A 16,225-nucleotide genomic window follows, 5' to 3' on the forward strand; every position below is an offset into this window, starting at 1 on the left:
TTATTCTCATCACTTCAGTAAACATATTAACAAACATTGCATTTGAACACAAATGCATTTGCTTATTAACTTGAAAGCTGCATCCAAAACCACAAATTGCTTCTGTGATTAAATTCCTAATTTTCCTGTCAAACCCTAAATAAAGTATTGCCTGTTGATTTAACAAGTGTTTAATGTAGGCATATTTTCAAAACCCAGCCCCAGCTTCTTAAAGAATTTAGTAAATTATTTTGCCTTTTTCTTGGTTTTTCATCGAAGTCTAATATGTAGCATTTGGTTTTCTCTGGAATATTGTTTATGTTTCCATTTTTCCTGACCAAACTTTATAAGTTAGTGCAGATACCTTGAAGGATAATACAGTCAACCATGAGATGAATTACATCCTGAGATTATTTTGAAACTCCCTGATTGTCACTCAATTTATTGTCACTGAGTTTTGTTAGTTTCGATTTCAAAGGGTGATATTCTCTAACCTTTTATTACAGAGTTTTAGTGGAAGATCCAAGTTAGGATTTAGTGCCTTAAATTAAACTGACAACAAGATACATCTATGTTTATCTTCATGATTCTCATTCCATACTAGTGTGGTTTTTTGTAAAGAGGTTGCCATATCCAGTAATAACTAGTGTGGTAAATAATAACTAGATGGGAGTAAAAATAATTATACATTCATTCCATGTCTTTGAGATATTTATTGATAATATGTTTGACCACAGTGAGAGGGGTGACTGTTGAAGGTTGGAAGCTAGGAGGCTAGGATGGCTAGGTTAGAGGGTAAAATAAGATTACTTCATTCAGGAAACTTCTGTGAGCACCTAGTATGCTCACCTGCCTGTTATGACTGATGGAAGGAATTCAGCAGAGATTGATAGTGTGAGTATATGGCTTGAAAATACCTTTCAACACTTAGAATCTAGCTTTTTATGTTAATTTAACTCATTGTTACATAAACTTCTGTTGGCACACAAACATACACAGAATCTTACACATAGTTTCTTCTCTGTATTGGAAGGCAGTGATTCATATACTCCCCATGATTGATGATTATGTTATTTCTTAGAAGTCACAATTACTGTTTCCATCATTTAAAACTGATAACTGCCAGTTGAAATATCCCCGCCTTATGCTTTATACTTAAGATTCAAAAACTGTTAACCCAAGGGCCTGTACAATATCTTAAAGAAATTGTAGGCCAGTAAAAGCTTCCTGTTGTATAGAGTGTGTAACTGAAATTTAGAAATGGACCAATCTAATCCATGCTACCTCAGATCAGCTGGCAGAGTAAGTAGCCCAGGACTTCTTCTGGAACTGCAACTTCTTCCAGAATCTGAACCTTGAGTTATTGACCTAGAAACAAGTTCACATATAAGCTCCACACCAAGCAGTTTAAGGGGTTGAGAGCCTATTGCTTGAGAATCAGAGTTGTGAAATATGAAAATTAAACCATTTCTCACTTGTGGATTCTAAAAGCAAATCCTAACTCATGTAGAATGAGCGTTTGAACACTGAAAGCTGACAGTGATCTTACAAGATCATTCAAGAGCGTTACAAGATGATGATTATGCAAAGGCACTTAATCTTGTGACATTTACCACTGAACTAAAGCTACAAGGTTAGTCTGCTCCTAGAGCACAGTGTAAATGTTATATGATTGAAATGCTTGTGTACATCACCCCAAGAGCCCCAGAGATGTCTTCTTTTGCTCCAAATCACTGCATGAAGCTTCTCGGAATGAAATTGAAATATGCAGATTTTACTTTTATGAAGTTTTAAATGATTTCCATATTTCAAAAAGTATTTCATTCTGAGACTTTAAAGTCCTAAGGAACTTCAAAATTCCTTCATAAAAGTAGACATTTTTAACTTTCACAAAGGATTCTGCATGTTCAAAGCTAAAAGGCAGTGTCTGCTTCTGAAAGCTTCCCAAATTTATGACCTAAATGCACCATTTACCTGTCACTGTCTTACCACTGGGCATGATGTTCATGAACTCTGGACAGTTGGATTACAATTTACTGCAAAGAAGTGTAGTCTAATTTGTAGATTTATTGGATGCATTCTTTGTGGAAAGAGTATGTTTGTGTGCCTTCAACTTTCCTGATTATTTCCTATACAAAAGGTTGTATTGAAAATATTCAGAAATAAATTTCTATATTAGGAAGTGAAGTGCACTGTTTTCTCAGAATAAAATAACATTTGGATGCCCAGGCTCACGGGTTGCTTACACATTGCAGAGTTTAAAAACAACCCTTTTGAATCAACATAGTTTTAGCAAGAAGAAAAGCAATCCATGTATAATAAGATATTGAGAAATTTTATATCACCTGGGGATGAGTTCCATTTAATGATGAATAATATTAAGAAGGAGAGAAATATATTGCTTTGTTAAAAGAAAATTAACTATCTTCAGAGTATCTCAAGTATATCTTCACTCTGATGAATTTACTAAAACAAATGCAGTTATAATTTTGTTACAGCAGAAACATATGTACAAGAGCAGTTTTGGCCTTTTTGCACAGTAAAATAATTTAGAGATTGTGTCTATATGACAAAGAGTGAGATAACATAAGTAAGAAACATTCATGCATAATGTAAGAAATGTTTTCCATTTTGGCTCTTCAGTCAGAACTTAGAGATATGATAGCTTTTACATCTTAGATGCTTACAGAAATAAGATGTTTTCCCACATATTTTATGATCTCTTAAATCTTTCCAGCTATTAAATAGACAAGAAGAAGTGCTTCTATATATTTTTATTTATTTTTACAATTTGCCACATAGCCATTGTACCTTTATTATTCATCAGCTAAACACAAAAACAGAAATTTTCAAATGAAGCCATCAGGCATGCTTCATCAGGCCATAAACATTCTAGACTTTGGAGCTGAAACCTTTTTTCCTTGATACACACTGTTCTTTGTAGATAACAAAGCCACAAGTACCATTTGTCATGAGAGTTCTCTATTCAAAAGTGTGTGAAATTAACTGCATTTTTCCTGCTTTGCATTTAGAGGAGTTCTCCCTTCTTCCTCCACAAGCCATCAAATAACTTAGTAACTAGCAAACCGTTTGCAGCTTAAAAATTCAGCCCACCTACTAGTGATTTACTGTCAGATTTATTCTTTGAAGGTCAAGCCCAGCATGTGTTTTGTCCCACGTTTCACTGACTTCTAAGTCAGGTACAAATGCAGACAAACCATATGTGGAAGACACAGTTCATTCCGCATGAGAGGAGATGACCCAAAGCATTGAATCAAACAGGTTGCATTTAACCAGCATACACTCTATGAGGATGGAAGAAAAGGAAAACAAAGGAAACGGACAGACTTGCAGATTTGGATGGAAACCCCTCCCATGTTAACACTTGTGCCTACCTATTTGTTAGATGACTACCATGAGCCACTGGTTTTATATACATTGTTTAAATAAATTGATTGATTGATGGTTGTTGTTGTTCAGTCGCTCAGTTGTGTCTGACTCTTTGCAATCCCATGGATTGCAGCATGCCAGGCTTCCCTGTCCTTTACCATCTCCCAGAGCATGCTCAAGCTCATTGTCCGCTGAGTCAGTGATCCCATCCAACCATCTTGTCTTCTGCCATACTCTTCTCCTCCTGCCTTCATTCTTTCCCAGCATCAGGGTATTTTCTAAAGAGTCAGCTCTTCGAATCAGGTGGCCAAAGTATTGGAGCTTCAGCTTCAGCATCAGTCCTTCCAATGAATATTCAGGGTTGATTTCCTTTAGGATTGACTTGTTTGATCTCCTTGCAGTCCAAGACACTCTAAAGAGTCTCCACTAACACCACAGTTCAAAAGCATCCATTCTTTGGTGCTCAGCTTTCTTTATAGTCCAACACTCACATCCATTCATGGCTACTGGAAAAATCATAGATTTAGCTATATGGGGCTTTGTTGGCAAAGTAATATCTCTGCTCTTTAATATGCTATCTAGGTTTGTTATAGCTTTTCTTCCAAGGAGCAAGCATCTTTTAATTTCATGGCTGCAGTCACCATCTGCAGTGATTTGGGAGACCAAGAAAATAAAGTTTGTCACTGTTTTCATTGTTTCCTCTTCTATTTGCTGTGAAGTGATGGGACCCAATGCCATAATCTTTGTTTTCTGAATGTTGAGTTTTAAGGCAGCTTTTTCACTCTCCTCTTTCACCTTCCTTAAGAGGCCCTTTAGTTCCTCTTCCTTTCTAACATAAGGATGGTGTCATCTGCATATCTGAGGTTATTGGAACCTCTCCTGGCAATCTTGATCCCAGCTTGTGCTTCATCCAGGCTGGCATTTCACATGATGTACTCTGCATATAAGTTAAATAAGCAGGTTGACAATATACAGCCTTTACATACTCCTTTCCCAATTTGGAACCAGTCTGTTGTTTCATGTCCCATTCTAACTGTAGCTTCTTGACCTGCATAGAGGTTTCTCAGGAGGCAGGTAAGATTGCCTGTATTCCCATCCCTTTAAGAATTTTCCACAGTTTTTTGTGATCCACACAGTCAAAGGCTTTGGCATAGTCAATGAAGCAGAAGTAGACGTTTTTGTGGAATTCTCTCACTTTTTCTACAATCGAACGAATGTCGGCAATTTGATCTCTGGTTCCTCTTCCTTTTCTAAATCCAGCTTGAGCATCTGGAAATTCTCAGTTCATGTACTGTTGAAGTCTAGCTTGGAGAATTTTGAGCATTACTTTTCAAGCCTGTGAAATGAGGGCAATTGTGTGGCAGTTTGAACGTTCTTTGGCATTGCCTTTCTTTGAGATTGCAATGAGCAGTGACGTATTCCAGTCCTGTGGCCACTGATGAGTTTTCCATAATTGCTGGCATATTGAGTGCAACACTTTCACAGCATCATCTTTTAGGATTTGAAACAGCTCAGCTGTAATTCCGTCACTTCCCCTAGCTGTTGGTAGTGATGCTTCCTAAGGTGCAGTTGACTTTGCATTCCAGGATGTCTGGCTCTAGGTGAGTGATCACACCATCATGGTTATCTGGGTCATGAAGATCTTTTTTGTATTGTTGTTCTGTGTATTCTTGTCACCTCTTATTAGTATCTTCTGCTTCTGTTAGGTCCATACTGTTTCTGTCCTTTATTGTGCCTGTCATTGCATGAAATGTTCCCTTGGTATCTCTAATTTTCTTGAAGAGATCTCTAATCTGTCCCACTCTATTGTTTTCCTCTATTTCTTTTCATTGATCACTTAGGAAGGCTTTCTTATGTCTCCTTGCTATTCTTTGGAACTGTGCCTTCAGATGGATATATCTTTCCTTTTCTCCTTCACCTTTGTTTTACTTCTTTTCTCAGCAGTTTGTAAATAAATCGATAGAACAACCGTGTGGGGAAGATGATACTGTCTTCATTTTACATTTTGAAATCTTAGGTTTAATGGAGTTTGGTTAATTGCTCATAATCACATGATGAGTTCAACCCATAAACCAAGGAGCACTTGGTTATGAATCTCATTTCTGTTCATTCTACTGTTAATGGTAGGGTTGGATAGAGACTGGGGCTAGGCACGGGGGGAGGGACAGGAACTGAGAAACAGAAAAAAGGCTTCTAGCACAATGTAAGCTCCATGAAGGAGCTTTTTCACCCCTTCCTTAGAGCCTGGAAACATAGGCACTCAGAAGTGGCTCAGATGGTAAAGAATCTGCTTGCACTGTGGGAGACCTGGGTTTAATCCCTGGGTCTAGAAGATCCCCTGGAGAAGGGAATGGCAACCCACCCCAGTATTCTTGCCTGGAGAATCCCATGGACAGAGGAACCTGGCGGTCTACAGTCCATGGGGTTGCAAAGAGTGGGACACGACGAGCAACTCACACTTTTCTCTTAAGTTTCAAATATTTTTTTGCTAAGAAGGGATGAAGGGAAAGAGGGAGGAAAGGTAGAATGAAGAAGGAAAGAAGGAAGGAGGGTTGATTTTTCTAATAAGAGTTCTTGAAAATGAAATAGGATAAATCAAGATTGGATAACTCTTATTTCTGTCCCTCATAGGCAGTCCATGGTTACTTCTTGGGGATATTATAGACCAGTTTTTCCAAACTGGAATGGGCCTATTAAACGCTGGCAGCTCTCAGATGCCCATTCTGTTTTAGTAGACCTGAATAGAGTCTAAGATTCTGCTTTTTAAGCATACTCTTGGATGATAACGAGGGTGCTCATGACCTTGGTGTGCAGACCACCTTGTGTATCAAGAGTGCAGAGTATTAAGAAAGAATGTAGATGAACAGTTTTCCTTAATTTCCTTTTCTGAGTTTCCATAGTTCTAGGATTAGGGCAGGAATCAAATGAAGAAGGATTAACAGGTGTTTACAGTCCCACTTCAAAATTCTAAGGGCAGGATTAAAGTCCTAATAGAAGAAAGTAATCTAAAAGACACGTGCAAATATAGGCTTGCCTTGGGAAGGATCATAAGAGAGTTACTGTACAAGCCAAGCCAAATCAAACCAATAGCAAAAATCTGCCACAAATGAGAAAGCAGTTATGGTGTTTTTCTATTTCTTTATCATTTTCTTATTTTTAGCTCAAAAGAAAAGACTTGAGGCCTCCAGATTTTCCTCTTAATTTCAGAATGTTGCTTTAAACCTAGGAGTCTTGTATGTGAATATAGAAAGAAAAATCAAGGAAGTCTTAATTTTTAAGATGAGCAAATGATACAATGCTACTTTGATCAATAGAAACTAAACTTGTAAATTTATTCATTTCTTAGCATTAATTTTTTTTTATACCTACTCTTTCAGGTATAGAAAATGATACAAACATAGAGGCAAGTGTAATGATGAATATCCATGTAAAAACACTATTCGGTTTAGGAAATCAAACCTAAAAAGCTCAGTTTCCACTGTTTGCCCTGTAACCCTTTCTCACTTTTCGCTCCGTGAAAGCTCTGCTGCTGCTGCTGCTGCTGCTGCTAAGTCGCTTTAGTCGTGTCCGACTCTGTGCGACTCCATGGACGGCAGCCCACCAGGCTCCCCCATCCCTGGGATTCTCCAGGCAAGAACACTGGAGTGGGTTGCCATTTCCTTCTCCATTGCATGAAAGTGAAAAGTGAAAGTGAATTTGCTCAGTCGTGTCCAACTCTTAGCGACCCCATGGACTGCAACCTACCAGGCTCCTCTGTCCATGAGATTTTCCAGGCAAGAGTACTAAAGTGGGGTGCCATTGCCTTCTCAGGGAAAGCTCTAAGATACCTTAAACTTGAAGTGTTTTGTTTTTATACATTTAAAAACATGTTTAATACTTCTTTAATATTACTTTATGTCTTTAAAAACTTTATGTACATAGTATCAAACTGCATTTTGCAAAAAAGTTTTCACCTTTGCAAGGCTTTTCTATGTTTATAAAATCTCATACATTTTTCACAGCTATGTGATATTTCCTTTAACTTTATGTACTTTGATTTGTGATAATGTTCACATTTCACAATACTTTATGTGCTTTCACAATGCTACTATTTCCAGGTTAAATATTTGGTGTATTAATACAGTTTTTATATGACCCAGGACATGGTTAAAAATCTCTGGGCCAGCATTCAAATGAATAGTTCTGATCTGTAACTAAGAGTTTGGAGAAAGTTGACAACAGTTCACTCAGCTGTTTTACTGAAATTCTCATCTGTGAAGTGGGTGTTTTATTACCCATTTTCTGAAAGTTAATATAAAGAGGAATTGAGATGATTGTTGCCATAATACCCTTAAATTTATAGACCGGATACCAGTGTAATTTTCTTATAAAATCAAACTTCTGGCAGGTCGATGGCTTTATACAATGGATGTACTCTTGAGATTGTGGGATATTCAATGAGTTTTTAAACATAATGTCTACTTTTAACTTTGATGTGTCTGGTGTGCTTACTGTTTAAAAAAAATTCTGGTTTTTCTGTTTAAAAACTCTTATTTAAAAACCGACTACTTTGTTTTTCTCTTTTGGCTTCCCATTGATAAATATGACTCTCAACTTAGTGCCTTTACTGTTTCTGACCCTCTAGGTGGCATTTAGGGTCTTTTACCACAGTGTACCATTTAGTAAATAGCTCTGTGATGGCTTAGACGAGCCGAAGGTGCCTCGGGGACAGGTTTTTACCCAGACAAATTGAAATGGCTAGTTGAACACTTACCCAATTAATTTATTAAATGTGCTCAGTCAGTCTGGATAAATCAAAGAAATGTGCTTCCCCCTCCTTCATCAGCAGCATGAGACTGGCCTGAAGTGTATGAGATAATGACCTCAACTTTCTACTCCATCTTTGCCTATGCAGACCTAGACTAATTTTCCCCCTAGTGAACAAACTAAATTATTTTCACCTCTTCAGAAAATCTTGAAAACTTTCAGCTTTTAGACACTACTCTATTGTGCTTTCTACTATAATTCAACCTTTTGTTTCTGTTTTTTAAAAAAAAACAACTGGGACATCTTTGATTTCCAGTTATATAACAATTGAATGATATATTTGTCCCCTTTTATTTATAAGAGAGCTGATGTTTAAAGTAGATTCTATAAGATAGGTTGTTTTTTAAAAAAATTATACTAAGGGAGAAATCCTGGACATTTGTTTTACAGATGGCAGCTGAATGGAAGCGATATTGATTTGAGTATGGAGTATCGTTATAAGCTGATCAGAGGAAATCTTGTGGTTATGAACCCCAACAGAAATTGGGATACAGGAAATTATCAATGCTTTGCTACAAATTCAGTCGGGACAATTGTCAGCAGAGAAGCTAAGCTCCAGTTTGCCTGTAAGTGTATGTTTACACATGTAACAAATCCAACAGTTAAAAATATATAACTGACTTTGTGTGGTCATTTTGGATTTCAGAAACAGTATGAGGATTTTTATTAATTAAAGAAATAGGCTGAGAAATTAGAGGCAGTCTTTCTTCCTACTTCCATTTGGTCCTCCCATTTTTATGCTTAAAACTTTTAGTAGGTTAAAAAGCAAATTTTGTCCAAAGTCAGCCTTTATACACACATGTCAGTTGATTACCCTGAATTTGCAGAGGTCAGATGTACTCCTTTGATCTACAGGGGAAGGTGAAGTTTCCAGTCTTAATTTTGTATTGCCAGGAGTCTTTCACAAAATACATTATTTCTTCTAACTGTATTTAAGTAGGGGTTTCCTTGGTAGTTCAGCTGGTAAAGAACCCGCCTTCAATGCAGGAGACCCCCATTTGCTTCCTGGGTCAGGAAGATCTGGAGAAGGAATAGGCTATCCGCTCCAGTATTTGGGGGCTTCCCTGGTGGCTCAGCTGGTAAAGAATCAGCCTGCATTGTGGGAGACCTGGGTCCAATCCCTGGGTTGGGTAGATTCCCTTGAGAAAGGAACAGCTACCCACTCCAGTATTCTGTCCTGGAGGACTCCATGGACTGTCCCTAGGGTCACAAAAGAGTCAGACACTGAGTGACTTTCACATATTTAAGTATATTTCTTAATACATATAGAAATACTGGAGTATATTTTTACTGCATGCTATAATTTTCCAATATCTGAAAAAGTATCATTAACTTACAAGTTTTTCCTTAGTCTGTTCTTCCAATATCTGAAAAAGTATCATTAACTGAAAAGTTTTTCCTCAGTCTATACTTCCTGGAGAATGTAACTTGTTTGGAAATAGTTCTGAAAGTATGCCATGCCTCTTGCAGTCTGCCCCTACTTCATGGCCAGTAATTTATAGGCAAAGTGGGATAAAGTGGGATAAAGTTGTTGAGTCTGGGATTTCATTTTACCCCACTTAGAAGCTAATAAGCTAGCCTGTTGCTCTTTTATGGATGCTACCAGAAGACATGATTTCCTGGATCAGTAACGAAGAGGTTTATTATTCACCACATAGCAAGCTCCATGCTTCAATTCCCCTTGCCCCCAGGTCCCACAGAGGTGATAGGCTTTAGCCAGGATGGATTCTGCATTCTAGGAGGAGCATTGAGATTAGGGAATCCACCTCTTTTATAGCAAGCAGTAAGCAAGCCTGCTTTTCCTAGAGGGAGAGCTTGTCTTATCCCTCCTGGTTGCTCTCTGAAAACATATTCATGAGAAATGGGCCTGGTAAAGAATGATTGGGCCTTTCATTCTTGTCAAACCCAGAATATCTTACAAGGAAGCAAGAGCACATGGAGTGGATGGCTTCTCCCAACCGAGTTTTTCTATTTTTGGCTTGGTACTACTGTCCTTGAGTTTCTCTTTTGGGTGCATCCCTTCAGGATAAGTGTGGGGAGTAAGGTAGAGAATACCTTCATACTTCTGTTGGGATTTCTCTCTTTCATAAAGAAAACCCAGAATGTATCATTTAGTCCCTTGGGTTTCCCTGCAGTTTATCCTCATCTGCCTCATGAGTTTTATTTGCTCATATGCTTGGCATGTGATTGCTCTTGTGGTTTTTGACATATAGTGAGATTCTTTAGTCTTGTTTGCTTTGTAATTTTTTTGATGGTTTCACATGTGGTTTTTGGAAGTTATGAAGAGCAATATTGGGTATTCTTAGCCTGATGTCTGATTGAGCTAAGAAGATAAAAATGATTTTTTTTTTTTAAATTCTCAGCCTAAGGTACAGGCTGAGATACAGGTTTCTGGTAAAGAAGCCAAAAAAGGTGGCAAAAAGTGGAGAATATTTAATACATCAGAGTTCCAACTTACAAGGCATTGGAAAGCATTGCTTTCACTTGGAGGCCTTGAAGGGATGTAATACATTCACTGAAAGAAGGGGTTAATAAGGAGACTTGTATTTCTCCAAGTATATCTTTTTAGGTGCTTATGACTCCAGGGGAGCCGTAACTGGTTTTTTCACAGGTAAACAATTAATGAAGTGTTGTTGTTGAAAAATGTTCTAATTGTTCTGTGTTTGCAAACTTAGTAATACTTCTTTGTTTCTGTCAGCCATGGAAAAATATATTCCAAATGTTCTTTGTGGAGAAATGAATAAATAACATTATCTTCAATGCACCACTTTTAACACTGATGAAAATGCAATGAAATTTTATCTTAGTGTTCCAGATGCTTAAAAATAGTATTTATAATGAAATGAAGGTGAAAAGCTCATTCATAGTTTAAGCAGCCTGCTTTATGTAAGCATTCTTTATTCCTTTTAACAGATTCTTTGTGGAATAATCACAGAATTTAGAGAGGGGAAAAATACATGAAGTAATGCAGTGTTTGAATTGTAGACATTTTCTTAGTGATTTGCTGTTATGTTGCATGTGTATGATTTTTGAAGCTTTTAAAATATGTTTCCAGGTGTTTTTGACAGAATTTTAATTCCAACCACAAAATGTTAGGACAGTAAATCCAAAACTTCTTTGTTGACAATTAGTTTTACTTCTCTTACTCTTGAATTTCCTGTTATTCTTCATTAAAATGTTTTCATTTTACCTATTTCAAGGTGCAATACATTTTAATCATGAATTATATTAGACATGCAAATGGTATGGAGAAAAGTATAAAGAATGCCTATGTAGCTACCACTTAAGATTTAAAAATTCAGAGTACAATTAAACTTACCTGGTAACTCACCTTGATGACATTTCCTTCTCTCTTAAGCTCCCTCTGAATAGGTGGTCACTGTTCTGAGTTATATGTTTTTTTTTTTTTATTGTTTGAATAAATATGTATGTGTTTTTTAAGCAACAGATAAGATTTTTACCTTTTTAATTTCTAAACTTTTATGTAATGACATCAAGCAGCATTCTTACATCTATACTGCTTTTCACATCAGCATATTTGTAAATATCTGTTGATATTTGTCAACATTTGTTATTGTTCTATATTTTAAATTGTGTGAATATTGAATACAAAATTGTATTTCACTTTTCAGTTTGCATTTTTATTTTTAAATTAAAATGTAATTTTGGTTTTAATTTGCATTTCTATAATTACAGTGAAATTAAGTTCATTTTAAGATATTTGTTGACCACTTTTATGTTTCTGTTATTTAAATACTTTTTCACTGTAGGGTAGTCTTTTTGTTTTTAAACTTAAGAGTTCTTTGTATATTCTGGATTAATCCTTTGCCAGTTATATATGTTTCTCCATTTTAGTGGCTAGGTTTTTTACTTTTCCTTGATGCTGTCAAATGATGAGCAGATGTTCTTAATTTTACATTAAAGTGTTGATTTTTTTTTTATAGCTCATGTTCTCTCATGAGTTGTTTAAATTTTTTTTCTTCCTTACCCTGAAATGGTAAAAACATTTTCTTAAATGTACTTATAAAAGTTTAATATTCTCCTCTTTGCATTGAAGTCTTTAATTACCTAGAATTGGTTTTGTATATCTTGTGAGCTAGATTTACTTGTGTATTTCATTTCAGAGGGGAAATCAACTCTACCAGCTCAGTTGATGGCCATTCTTAACCAGCTGGAAAGCAATGTGTGGTCATGTCTCTGGCTTTTTTGGAATTTTGTGTCTGGAAAATCATGTTATTTGAAAATAGTGATAGTGTGAGTTTTTGGCTCCTTTTATAGCTTTTATATTAGTGCACTTTCTCTCACCTAGTACAGTGTTGAATAGGTATTTTGAATGTGAATATACCTATCTTGCTCTTGATTTTCAAGAGTGAATAAGGTTAACATTTCACCATTTGGTATAATGGTTACTCTGGATTTCACAGATACTCTTTATCAAGTTAAGGCAGTTCTTCTCTGTTAGTTTTTAATCAGGAATTCTTTATTATTGTAAATGCTTTTCCTACATTTACTGAGATGGTCATTCTGTTTTTCTCCTTTAACCTGTTAATACAGTGAACCATTTTTAGTATTAACCAACCTTCTAGTCCTGGGATAGTTTCAGATTGGCTTTTATGCTTTTTAATACTTGGATGTTATTATCTGTAAGTATTTTGTTTAGTATTTTGCACATATATCAATATAGGAGATTTTCTTTCCTTCTCTCAAACTATGCTTTTTTGGCTTTAGTATCAAAGTCATTTGTCTCTATAAATGAATGAGGATTACTTCTTATTTTATATTCCCTATAAGATTTTGAAAAATATTGGAATTATCTACTTCTTGAATAAGAAGTAAAACATACAAATAAGACTATCCGGGCCTGGAGTTCTCATTCAGGAAATATTTTAACTATTGATTAAATCATTTGAATAGTTGTAGGACCAACCATACTATCTCCTTCTTTGTGGTATGTTGTATTTTTTCTTCTCGGAATTATATCCATTTGGTTTTTGTTCTCTAATGAATTGTCCAAAAGTTGTTTCAAAGCATCTTCTCAATCTTCTTGTCTGGGCTTTATCAATAGATACATTCCCTATTTCATTCTAAGTATTATTTTAGTATCTTACCTTTCAGAATTTGATGTTATTCCTTGCTTTTGAATTTTTATACTGTATCTCATTCATTTCACTCATATGTTTACTGTTCTTTCCAACTTCTTGGATTATTTGACTGTTCTTTTCTTAGTCCCTTAAATTGTGTAGCTAATGTCTTTCATTCCTACCTTTCTTCTGTTCTTATTTAAATATGTATGACTTTAAGCTTTCTCAGAAGCACAGCTTCAGTTGTAAACCAGTGTCCTGACTTGGAGCATATTTAGTGGTTCAGTGTTACAGCTTTCCTGGTGGCTCAGACAGCAAAGAATCTGCCTACAACGTGTGAAACCTGGATTCAACCCCTGGCATAGAAGGATCCCCTGGAGAAGGGAATGGCAGCCCACTCCAGTAATCCTGCCATGAGCAGAGGTGCCTGGGGAGCTACAGTCTCTGGGGTTGCAAAGAGTTGGACATGACTGAGCAACTAACACTTTTCACACTGTCTATAAATTTTATGATTTCATTATTACTTTCTCTTGGATCCATGAATTGTCAGATGTGTGTTTTAAAAGTTCCAAACATATGGAATTTTTCTAGCCATCTTTGGTTACTGATTTCTAACCTAGTGGCCTATTGACAAGAGAGGTGTCTTCCTTATGTTCTTTGAATTAAAGTTGGCAATTGTGTTCAAATCATATATATCATTAATGGTGCTTTATCTAATTAATCTATCAGTTTCTCTCACGGTGATGGTAGATTTCTGTTTATCCTGATATTTCTGTTTATTTTGCTTTTTGTAATTAATAAATTATTGATGTATGAAAGTTTAGAATGAGTATATTTTTGGTCAGTATGAGATGACCCACTATCTCTCATAAAGCATTTTATAGATAAGTGGTGACCCACTTATCTCTAATAAGGCATTTGCCTTATAGTTTAAATATTAACATATTAATACAGAAATGTTAATATTTGTGTTCTTTCCTTGGACTGATTGAGAATTTATTTTTCCTTCAGTAACATCAATGTAACAATGTTATATACTCTACTTATTTTCTTATAGTAATCACCCTAGAAAATTTACTAAGGATATTTAACAAATTCTAAACTTAATGTCTCCAACAATAGAAAAATTTCCAATATTTTAAACTGTATTTCCCTCCTCCTGGATGTTATATTAATATTATTGTTATCCAGTAGTTTAGTTAAAATTTTTAATACCATTAATTAGATATTACTGCTACTGTTCCTTTTATTTTCTAGTTTTTCTTTTATATCTGAAATAATGTAAGCCTATGCAAACTTCTAAATAGTTTGGGAGTTTCTTGTTTGTTTTCAAGAAAAATGTCAGACTTCTGCTCATATCCTTTTAATTTCTCCTTTCCTAGAGGGAACAACTTTCAACTTTTTGATTGGTTCTTATCTACTTCATGTTTTGAAATAGTTTGCTTATTTGCTACCTCTTGATTTTTCAATTTTAAGTATTACTTTTGGCCACCAAATTTGGTAACTGAAGCTCTAACACTTTCATACTACCACCTTGCCACCACAGAAATGTAAGGTTGCCTTTCAATGAGGTTTATGAAAATAACAGCATTTTTTAATGCACAGCTTGTACAAAAACACAAAAATTAAAAATAGGGAAATCCACACTATATTCCATTCACTGTACTTTGATTGGATAGAGTGATGACAAGCCCATTCTTCAATCCAATCCCCATTCAAACCTCCACAGAGAATAAACATTTCACCTGCCTCCAGTTTCCAGTGGTTAACATTTGAATATGCATTAATTCAGGGCATTTTATTACAGGCGTTTATTGGGTCAGAATTTGAATTAGGTCAATATTCAGTATTTATATTACTCTGAATTTGTAAATGATATTCAGAGCTGACTTTTATAGCACACTGTAATTATGATTGCTTTTCCTTCCATGCATAATTATTTTCCTTCAAATTAGTAATCTTACTTTTTAATTTTCCATTTTTCTATGGTCTGATATTTATGTCTGGAGAAGGAAATGGCAACCCACTCCAGTATTCTTCCTTGGAGAATCCTATGGACCGGGGAGCCTGGCAGGCTATAGTCCATAGGGTCACAAGAGTTGGACATGACTTAGCAACTAGAAAGAGAAAGAGAGAGAGATACTTACATCAGCCAAAATTTTGGACAGTTTTCTGAATCTCTTCTCAAATTTTTGAGAGGCGTCTAGTATTCTATTTTACCTTCTTGGAGGAATCCTTTTTTTGGAGGTTTGGGTGCTCCAGTTTGGATTTGGTTTTCCTGCACATTAGGGGCAAGGCTGTATTTCCAGGATCTTCCTTCAGCTACAATCCTGTTCTTGGTGTTCAATATCTTAGAGCACTGTGTCCTCAAGTATCTCAAGAAAGGATGAAGGATAGCTGTGATTGTTCTGGAGCATATGTTCTGAAAGTTATTATACCGGCATGCTTGATTGAGAGACAGTCCAAACGCCCCCTTGGATGATGAAAGGCTCCATTGGCATTTGGAAGCCTGATGGGAGAAGAGGCTTAAGAGACTGCAGCATCCAGTGTGTGTACATAGATATTTACTTAAGCCACCTGTTTCCTCACAAGATCCTCTATAAAATCTGCCTAGTGACCTGTTGTCATCCTATGTTTTACCCTCTTTAGAGAGTTAAGCCTGCGATTCATGAGGTCACAAAGAGTCAGACACGACTGAGCAACTGAACTGAACTGAACTTGGGGAATCTCTCAGAGGAAGAGAGAAAGTATAGATGTGTGTGTTTGCCCTAGGAGACTTATTCTTGTTTCATATCATCAGGGTGTGTGTGTTTTTTTTTTTTTTTCAGATTTACCCACATGTATCATTTCCTTTGTGCACTCTCATTCATGCATCTATGACCTTTTTTATATTCTAGAAGTTCATTTTGTGAGTTTCTATTGATGGTCAGTACTCTTTTGTTTTTCTTCTCTTCTTTCTTTTGGTCCCA

The 16,225-nt window shown here is 35.9% G+C and overlaps 1 protein-coding gene across 1 annotated transcript in view; it reads left to right on the top strand.

The window, feature by feature from the left end:
• The window catches only part of CNTN3 (contactin 3), a 403,835-nt gene that overhangs the window by 137,156 nt on the left and 250,454 nt on the right, over positions 1-16,225 (top strand). The window contains exon 4 of the mRNA XM_069562133.1: positions 8,566-8,741. Coding sequence (XP_069418234.1) covers positions 8,566-8,741 — 176 coding nt within the window. The remainder of the gene's footprint in view (positions 1-8,565; positions 8,742-16,225) is intronic.

This window comes from Ovis canadensis, chromosome 19, assembly GCF_042477335.2.
Source record: "Ovis canadensis isolate MfBH-ARS-UI-01 breed Bighorn chromosome 19, ARS-UI_OviCan_v2, whole genome shotgun sequence".
Classification (NCBI taxonomy): Eukaryota; Metazoa; Chordata; class Mammalia; order Artiodactyla; family Bovidae; genus Ovis; species Ovis canadensis.